Source organism: Melanostigma gelatinosum, assembly GCF_949748355.1.
Source record: "Melanostigma gelatinosum genome assembly, chromosome: 20".
Classification (NCBI taxonomy): domain Eukaryota; kingdom Metazoa; phylum Chordata; class Actinopteri; order Perciformes; family Zoarcidae; genus Melanostigma; species Melanostigma gelatinosum.
In genome coordinates this window covers 22028043-22038042 of record NC_136653.1, presented here as the reverse complement: position 1 = coordinate 22038042, position 10000 = coordinate 22028043, and the positions used below count along the sequence as shown (strand labels likewise).

The following is a 10000-nucleotide window of genomic DNA, read 5'->3' as shown; positions in this document are numbered from 1 at the left end:
CACACACACACACTCTGACCTTGATTCTGCGATGCCAGCTGAACTTTTAACATCATTATCCAATTAAGACAGGAGTAAACTTCGTTAACCAATTAGGAGCCGGTTCTATAAGGGGGCGGGGCTTGTGACTGTACTTACTGCACTGGTGTCCCTGCAGCATGATGTCCTTGATGGCCAGAACTCCTCTCTGACCGGTGCTGACTGCCTCAAACACCACCTGACACACAGACCAGCATGAGTACTCTGATTATCAACAGTGGCAGTACACAGCACCTGTGTGTGTGTGTGTGTGTGTGTGTGTGTTACCTGGTAGTAATTGGGCCAGAAGGTGGACACTGCTAGCTCTACCCCTTTCCAGATGTGGTAGGCGGGACCTGAAGAGTTGAAGACAGGAACTCCCAGAGGACTGTTGTTCTCTGCAAAAAACACAAAGACTGTCAACACACAGACAGACACACACACAGACACATCTGAGAGACCCATCTCCACACACACCTGAGAGCTCCGCCTCCACACACACACACACACCTGAGAGCTCCGCCTCCATATACAGACACACCTGAGAGCACCATGAGGCAGTATTTGTACCTTTGATGTAGACGTTGAGTGTGGCGGGCGCTGCGCCCTCCTGTCCTCCCGCCTGGTAGAACAGGAAGCTGACGCAGTGAGTGTCGTTCTCTTTGAGCGGCGGCAGCAACATCTGAGCGCGCTGACCTCCGTACCGACCCGACGTGTTCACGAACAAGAAGGAGGAGCCTGCACACAGGAAGTGACATCGCATCAATAGAGGTATTTTTAAGTAGTACACAATGACAAAAATGCATGTGGGCATTGTGTACACAAAATTAGCCTCTCCCTGTGTGTCACAATAAAAGCACAGGTCAAAGATAAAATGGACCAAACAGGAAATCCAGAGCATAAGAAAAGAAGAAAATAAAACAATCTCATTGATATATTAGAGCAGCTAATCCATAATTCATCAATAAAGAGTCAATAAATAAGTGTGTGTGTGTGTGTGTGTGTGAAAAATTTTGTCGTCAGTGAAATTCTAGAATTGGAAATCTTCAGAATAAAAGCATTCACTTTAAAGCTTTGAATCTCAAAACCCAGCCTCTCTCTCTGTGTGTGTGTGTGATCCCTCATTCGTGTGTGTTGGTGTCATGACTACAGCTGTCAATCAAGCGAGCTCTGGGTTCACTTTTTTCTGAAGTTTCAATGAAATTCAAATCAATACTGTGAGAGAAGTCTGACACACACACACACACACACAGTGTCGGTGGGTTGAAGGGAGTCTCCATGGTAACAGTGAAGATAAGAGATAAAATAAAATCCATTATTAGTCCCTCAGTGGGGAAAGTACTGGCTGTCAGTCACACAGACGGTTAAAAGCTTCTCTCGGACGTTTCAATGATTTTTGTGAGACTTTATTCTGAAATTCAAGTTCTTCTTCGTCTGTCACTTCAGTTGTATTTGTGTGACGTCGCTCTATAAGTCAGTGAGAGACACGATATGATTCAACAGACACAATCAGTTACATGTGAGTTATTATTTCTTTAACATTACACACAACAGACCATAATATCTCGTCACCGTGGTTACGATGAGTTATTATTTATTTCACTGCTGTTTCTTTTACTAAACATGAAAACATTATTCTGAAACCGTTTGAACAGCGTCCTGCTTTATTTACAAGTGTGTGTGTGTGTGTGTTAGCGAATCAATGGTCCTTGAGGAGAATCGATGAGACAAACAAGAGTTTTAATCATCGCAGAGAGGAGGAGCAAGAGGAAGAGGAGGACGAAGAACAGGAAGAACAGGAGGAGGAAGAGGAATAGGAGATAAATGAGGAGAACGAAACAGCCAGATGAGGAGATGAAAACATGAATTCATGTGTAGTTTCACTTTGATAAATGTTCTACTACTTTACTTCTTCTATGAAGATAAACTGAGTTTCAACATGTTTTAATTCTTCTATGAAGATAAACTGAGTATCAACATGTTTTAATTCTTCCATGAAGATAAACTGAGTATCAACATGTTTTAATTCTTCCATGAAGATAAACTGAGTATCAACATGTTTTAATTCTTCCATGAAGATAAACTGAGTATCAACATGTTTTAATTCTTCCATGAAGATAAACTGAGTATCAACATGTTTTAATTCTTCTATGAAGATAAACTGAGTATCAACATGTTTTAATTCTTCCATGAAGATAAACTGAGTTTATTTATTGGTTTATTTGAACGGGACAGTGCACATTCATAAAAACATTTCTGCAAATGTTGAGTATGAGTATCAACATGTTTTAATTATTCTTCTCTGTCCCCATGCGTGGTCCTGACTGGTTTAGTCATGTCTCAGTGTGAATGTGTGAAAACATGTGTGTGTGTGTGTGTGTACCAGCTGTTTCCGTAGCAACAGAGGAATGTTGAACGTGTGTGTGTGTGACGTGGAATCAGAGACGTGACATGAGGTCATTCAACGAAGAAGAGAATCAAAGAGGAGACGTCCAACCATCTCAATGATTCTCCTTTAATTCAGACTGTCGGTCTGGTCTAAATGCTGGAGAAGTGAAACACTCAAAGAGAACCTCATCTGTGAAATCTGTACATATTCATCTGTTCATATATCTGCTGTTGGTGACATATTAGATTATTAGTAGATAACCAATGAGAGCAGAGTCTGTTTCTTCCTCAAACATCTCAAACTGACAAGAAACAGAAAAACAAACATCTCCACCGTGTTCTGGCGTTTCTCTGTCTCGTTAACCTCCCACCACCTCTCACCTGTCGGCCAATCACAGATGACCCCTGACTTCTCTAAACCAACGGTTCCCAAACTTTTTAGGCCGCGCACCCCCTTCTACATCCCGACTGGGTTCGCGCACCCCCCCCCCCCCCCCTAATAAAAAAAAAAAAAAGAAGCAACAGAGCCTTTTAAGCCTTCATAGCCGCATAAGAATCGGACCAATGAGAGAACAGTTTGCTCGCGCGTGGCATTTGTTTACAAGATTTAGTCCGCTGTTAAATGTTGCAGTGTGAACACAAACCGAACAAAGGAGCAACTGCAACAAAGCAAACGAACTGAAGGTGTGAAAACGCCCTGAAACACTGCAACAAAGTTTCAATGACTTTCAGTGACACAAGGAGTCACTTTTAAAGAGCAATACGGATGCGAGGACACACGCACAGACTCAGAGGCAGATTATCACATTTAATTTACAATTAATGAGCGACTAATGTAGCCAGGATGTCTTCGGACAAAGCATCGATGCGGCGCGACACAGTGTTGTTGGACACCGGGATCACGGCCAACTGTTTTGCTTCTTTCTCCCCAATCATACATTCCACCATCTCTCTGGCAGCTGGCAAGCTCACGTCTTCGGCGACTGTGTGCGGTAGCCCCTTTCTCGCTATTCTGTAACCAGATATGAAGCCCGTAGTGCGTCATTTATAGACCCAACACATGAATGAGACTGCAGTTGTTTTTGGCTGTTTTGTAACTCCTCCAATTTGGATATAAAGAATGTAAGGGGCTTTTGACTTGCACTGGCATGCTTGGTGTTCAGGTGGCGACGTAAATAAGAGCTTCAGACTGTTAGCCAGAACCTCACTGCACACCACGCACTGTGGCTTTGGGGAATCTGCGTTGCCAATCCAAGTGAAGCCCAGACACACATACTTTTCATCATATTTCCTCTTGTTTTTCCCAGTCTGATGCTCACTCTCGTTTCCTCTTTTTCACCTTGACTCCGCGATGGGCCGATGTGCTCCCGATGTGTCTGTGCTGCACCTCTCCGTTCCCCTCGCCTCCGATTCCTCTCTCTCTCTCTGTCCCTCTCCTCTTTTACGACTGATAGCTTCAGATGTCCCACCTGACAGTTTTTAAGTTAAAATTACATTTTTTTTAAATATTTAATATTATTACACCATCAGACCGCCATTACACTTTTCCTCTCGCGCACCCCCTAGAGGCAGCTCGCGCACCCCCAGGGGTGCGCGCACCCCACTTTGGGAATCCCTGCTCTAAACCAATCCCATCAGACCCAGCACACACACACACACACACACACACACACACAGATGGTGGGGGGTAATTCTATTACCAGAGTTATATTGAAACATGAGGAGAGGCAGCTGCAGCGCATTGAGAAGATTTACACAAATAACACACACACTTCCTGCTGCTGTGTGTGTGTGTGTGTGTGTGCGTGTGTTTCCTGCAGCGATTTCAGGATCTGACTGGAAAATCAAATGTCTGAAAACATGTCGACACAAACCTTCAAACAAGGCTCAGGTGTAAAGGCTCAGGTGTAAACAGATATAACAAATAACAGATTAAGGGTCTAACAATCATTATGAATGTATGTTAACGGTCTAACAATCATTATGAATGTATGTTAACGGTCGACCAATCATTATCAATGTATGTCAACGGTCTAACAATCATTATGAATGTATGTTAACGGTCTAACAATCATTATGAATGTATGTTAACGGTCTAACAATCATTATGAATGTATGTTAACGGTCTAACAATCATTATGAATGTATGTTATTAATGGTCTAACAATCATGAATGTAGATTAAAGGTGTAATAATCATCATGAATGTAGATTAACGGTGTAATAATCACCATGAATGTAGATTGACGGTCTAACAATCATTATGAATGTAGATTAACGGTCTAACAATCATTATGAATGTAGATTAACGGTCTAACAATCATTATGATTGTAGATTAACGGTCTAATAATCATTATGAATGTAGATTAACAGTCTAATAATCATGGATGTAGATTAACGGTCTAATAATGATTATGGATGTAGATTAACGGTCTAATAATCATGATGAATGTAGATTAACGGTCTAAAAATCATTATGAATGTATGTTAACGGTCTAACAATCATTATGAATGTATGTTTACGGTCTAACAATCATTATGAATGTAGATTAACAGTCTAATAATCATGGATGTAGATTAACGGTCTAATAATGATTATGGATGTAGATTAACGGTCTAATAATCATGATGAATGTAGATTAACGGTCTAAAAATCATTATGAATGTATGTTAACGGTCTAACAATCATTATGAATGTATGTTTACGGTCTAACAATCATTATGAATGTAGATTAACGGTCTAATAATCATGGATGTAGATTAACGGTCTAATAATTATTATGGATGTATGTTATGAATGGTCTGACACTCATTATGAATGTAGATTGACCGTCTAACAATCATCATGAATGTAGATTAACGGTGTAATAATCATCATGAATGTAGATTAACGGTGTAATAATCATCATGAATGTAGATTAACGGTGTAATAATCATCATGAATGTAGGTTAATGGTCTAACAATCATTATGATTGTAGATTAACGGTCTAATAATCATGGATGTAGATTAACGGTCTAATAATCATGGATGTAGATTAACGGTCTAATAATCATGATGAATGTAGATTAACGGTCTAATAATCATTATGAATGTATGTTATTAATGGTCTGACAATCATTATGAATGTATGTTATGAATGGTCTGACACTCATTATGAATGTAGATTGACGGTCTAACAATCATCATGAATGTAGATTAACGGTGTAATAATCATTATGATTGTAGATTAACGGTCTAATAATCATGATGAATGTAGATTAACGGTCTAATAATCATGGATGTAGATTAACGGTCTAATAATCATGAATGTAGATTAACGGTCTAATAATCATTATGGATGTAGATTAACGGTCTAATAATCATGGATGTAGATTAACGGTCTAATAATCATGGATGTAGATTAACGGTCTAATAATCATTATGGATGTAGATTAAAGGTCTAATAATCATGAATGTAGATTAACGGTCTAATAATCATTATGGATGTAGATTAACGGTCCAATAATCATGGATGTAGATTAACGGTATAATAATCATGGATGTAGATTAACGGTCTAATAATCATGAATGTAGATTAACGGTCCAATAATCATGGATGTAGATTAACGGTCTAATAATCATGGATGTAGATTAACGGTCTAATAATCATGGATGTAGATTAACGGTCTAATAATCATGGATGTAGATTAACGGTCTAATAATCATGAATGGAGATTAACGGTCTAATAATCATTATGGATGTAGATTAACGGTCCAATAATCATGGATGTAGATTAACGGTATAATAATCATGGATGTAGAGTAACGGTATAATAATCATGGATGTAGATTAACGGTCTAATAATCATGAATGTAGATTAACGGTCTAATAATCATGGATGTAGATTAACGGTCTAATAATCATGGATGTAGATTAATGTCTAATAGAGAAAGTATCTCTTGTCTGCAGAACTCAAAGTTTCCTTCACTATCAAAGGCATCTAGATGTTGGTAAGCTAAACTAACAGTTTCACCCAGTACCGAGTCTTTGTGCTAAGCTAGGCTAATAGTTCCCCCAATATTTAGTCTTTGTGCTAAACTAGACTGAGCTAACCATTGGAGCTATCAGTGCACACAGACATGGAGCTGATATCCATCTCACACCCGAGAAGGAGAAAAAGACCAAAAGGATTTTCACAAAATGTCAAAGCGTTTAGATTCAATAAACTGGCCAATAGGGAGCCTGCATGTCCCGAATGAGGCTTTAATTGGTTTTGGCAGGACGCTGATAGTAGCTTTACACTGGACTCACACACACACACGCACACACACACATACCCATGTCATGTTCAAAGGCTGGATGAATCTCCTGCATGCCGACACGCTGATAAACCCTTTAACACACTAATTAACCCAGACACACACACACACACACACACACACACACACTATACACACAAATACACACACAGCTTTATATTATTTATCTGCCAAACAAAGTCCAAAACTTCAAACACACGCTGACTCGTTCGCCTTTAAACACTGTTTACCTGTTGGCTCGACTGCAGCTGTGTGTGTGTGTGTGAGTGTGTTGTTCAGAGAAAAGTGGTTTTGACCTCCAGGTCTCTTTAACACAGAAAGGCATTGTGGGAGTTATCACACAACAGACAGGCACAGAGTGTGTGTGTGTGTGTGTGTTGTGTTTGTATTTGCCTTGAAGCTTCACTGTGTGTGTGTGTTTACTGTGTACAGCTGGCAGTGAGCTGATAACAGTCCTATTAGAAATATTAATATACCCTGAACCCCACAGAGACACACACACACACACACACACACGCCTTTAGTGTGTGTGTGTGTTTTCCCCCTGGTCATCCCTGATTGGAGCCAATCAATTAAAAGCTTGAGACTGACAGGCGACGTCCTGTTGGCCTAAAGGAACGCATGGAGACCAAAAGAGTCCAGAGAAAAAATAACGGGAACATCCAGAAACCTAGAGGAGAACCTCCAAACACCAGAGAACCAAAGAATAGGCTGCTTTATCGACAAGCAGGAGAATCAGTACCGCATGGAAAAAGAACTACAGTAGAACCAGCTGTGTACAGGTAAAGAACTACAGTAGAACCAGCTGTGTAGAGGTAAAGAACTACAGTAGAACCAGCTGTGTACAGGTAAAGAACTACAGTAGAACCAGCTGTGTAGAGGTAAAGAACTACAGTAGAACCAGCTGTGTAGAGGTAGAGAACTACAGTAGAACCAGCTGTGTAGAGGTAAAGAACTACAGTAGAACCAGCTGTGTACAGGTAAAGAACTACAGTAGAACCAGCTGTGTACAGGTAAAGAACTACAGTAGAACCAGCTGTGTAGAGGTAGAGAACTACAGTAGAACCAGCTGTATAGAGGTAAAGAACTGCAATAGAACCAGCTGTGTACAGGTAAAGAACTACAGTAGAACCAGCTGTGTAGAGGTAGAGAACTACAGTAGAACCAGCTGTGTAGATGTAAAGAACTACAGTCGAACCAGCTGTGTAGAGGTAAAGAACTACAGTAGAACCAGCTGTGTACAGGTAAAGAACTACAGTCGAACCAGCTGTGTACAGGTAAAGAACTACAGTAGAACCAGCTGTGTACAGGTAAAGAACTACAGTAGAACCAGCTGTGTAGAGGTAAAGAACTACAGTAGAACCAGCTGTGTACATGTAAAGAACTACAGTCGAACCAGCTGTGTAGAGGTAAAGAACTACAGTAGAACCAGCTGTGTACATGTAAAGAACTACAGTCGAACCAGCTGTGTACAGGTAAAGAACTACAGTAGAACCAGCTGTGTAGAGGTAAAGAACTACAGTAGAACCAGCTGTGTACAGGTAAAGAACTACAGTAGAACCAGCTGTGTAGAGGTAAAGAACTACAGTAGAACCAGCTGTGTAGAGGTAGAGAACTACAGTAGAACCAGCTGTGTAGAGGTAAAGAACTACAGTAGAACCAGCTGTGTACAGGTAAAGAACTACAGTAGAACCAGCTGTGTACAGGTAAAGAACTACAGTAGAACCAGCTGTGTAGAGGTAGAGAACTACAGTAGAACCAGCTGTATAGAGGTAAAGAACTGCAATAGAACCAGCTGTGTACAGGTAAAGAACTACAGTAGAACCAGCTGTGTAGAGGTAGAGAACTACAGTAGAACCAGCTGTGTAGATGTAAAGAACTACAGTCGAACCAGCTGTGTAGAGGTAAAGAACTACAGTAGAACCAGCTGTGTACAGGTAAAGAACTACAGTCGAACCAGCTGTGTACAGGTAAAGAACTACAGTAGAACCAGCTGTGTACAGGTAAAGAACTACAGTAGAACCAGCTGTGTAGAGGTAAAGAACTACAGTAGAACCAGCTGTGTACATGTAAAGAACTACAGTCGAACCAGCTGTGTAGAGGTAAAGAACTACAGTAGAACCAGCTGTGTACTGGTAAAGAACTACAGTAGAACCAGCTGTGTAGAGGTAAAGAACGACAGTAGAACCAGCTGTGTACAGGTAAAGAACTACAGTAGAACCAGCTGTGTACAGGTAAAGAACTGCAGTAGAACCAGCTGTGTACAGGTAAAGAACTGCAGTAGAACCAGCCGTGTAGAGGTAAAGAACTGCAGTAGAACCAGCTGTGTAGAGGTAGAGAACTACAGTAGAACCAGCTGTGTACAGGTAAAGAATGACAGTAGAACCAGCTGTGTACAGGTAAAGAACTACAGTAGAACCAGCTGTGTACAGGTAAAGAACTACCGTAGAACCAGCTGTGTAGAGGTAAAGAACTGCAGTAGAACCAGCTGTGTAGAGGTAAAGAATTGCAGTAGAACCAGCTGTGTAGAGGTAGAGAACTACAGTAGAACCAGCTGTGTACAGGTAAAGAACTACAGTAGAACCAGCTGTGTAGAGGTAGAGAACTGCAGTAGAACCAGCTGTGTAGAGGTAAAGAACTACAGTAGAACCAGCTGTGTACAGGTAAAGAACTACAGTAGAACCAGCTGTGTAGAGGTAAAGAACTACAGTAGAACCAGCTGTGTAGAGGTAAAGAACTACAGTAGAACCAGCTGTGTACAGGTAAAGAACTACAGTAGAACCAGCTGTGTAGAGGTAAAGAACTGCAGTAGAACCAGCTGTGTAGAGGTAAAGAACTGCAGTAGAACCAGCTGTGTAGAGGTAAAGAACTACAGTAGAACCAGCTGTGTAGAGGTAGAGAACTACAGTAGAACCAGCTGTGTAGCGGTAGAGAACTACAGTAGAACCAGCTGTGTAGAGGTAAAGAACTACAGTAGAACAGCTGTGTAGAGGTAGAGAACTACAGTAGAAGCAGCTGTGTAAAGGTAGAGAACTACAGTAGAATCAGCTGTGTAGAGGTAGAGAACTACAGTAGAACCAGCTGTGTACAGGTAAAGAACTACAGTAGAACCAGCTGTGTAGAGGTAGAGAACTGCAGTAGAACCAGCTGTGTAGAGGTAAAGAACTACAGTAGAACCAGCTGTGTAGAGGTAGAGAACTGCAGTAGAACCAGCTGTGTAGAGGTAAAGAACTACAGTAGAACCAGCTGTGTACAGGTAAAGAACTACAGTAGAACCAGCTGTGTAGAGGTAG

The 10000-nt window shown here is 40.9% G+C and overlaps 1 protein-coding gene across 1 annotated transcript in view; it reads right to left on the bottom strand.

The window, feature by feature from the left end:
- Positions 1-10000, bottom strand: part of LOC306794135 (receptor-type tyrosine-protein phosphatase mu-like) — a 130952-nt gene that overhangs the window by 73674 nt on the left and 47278 nt on the right. The window contains 3 exon segments of the mRNA XM_079292067.1: positions 139-217; positions 307-416; positions 589-756. Coding sequence (XP_079148193.1) covers positions 139-217; positions 307-416; positions 589-756 — 357 coding nt within the window.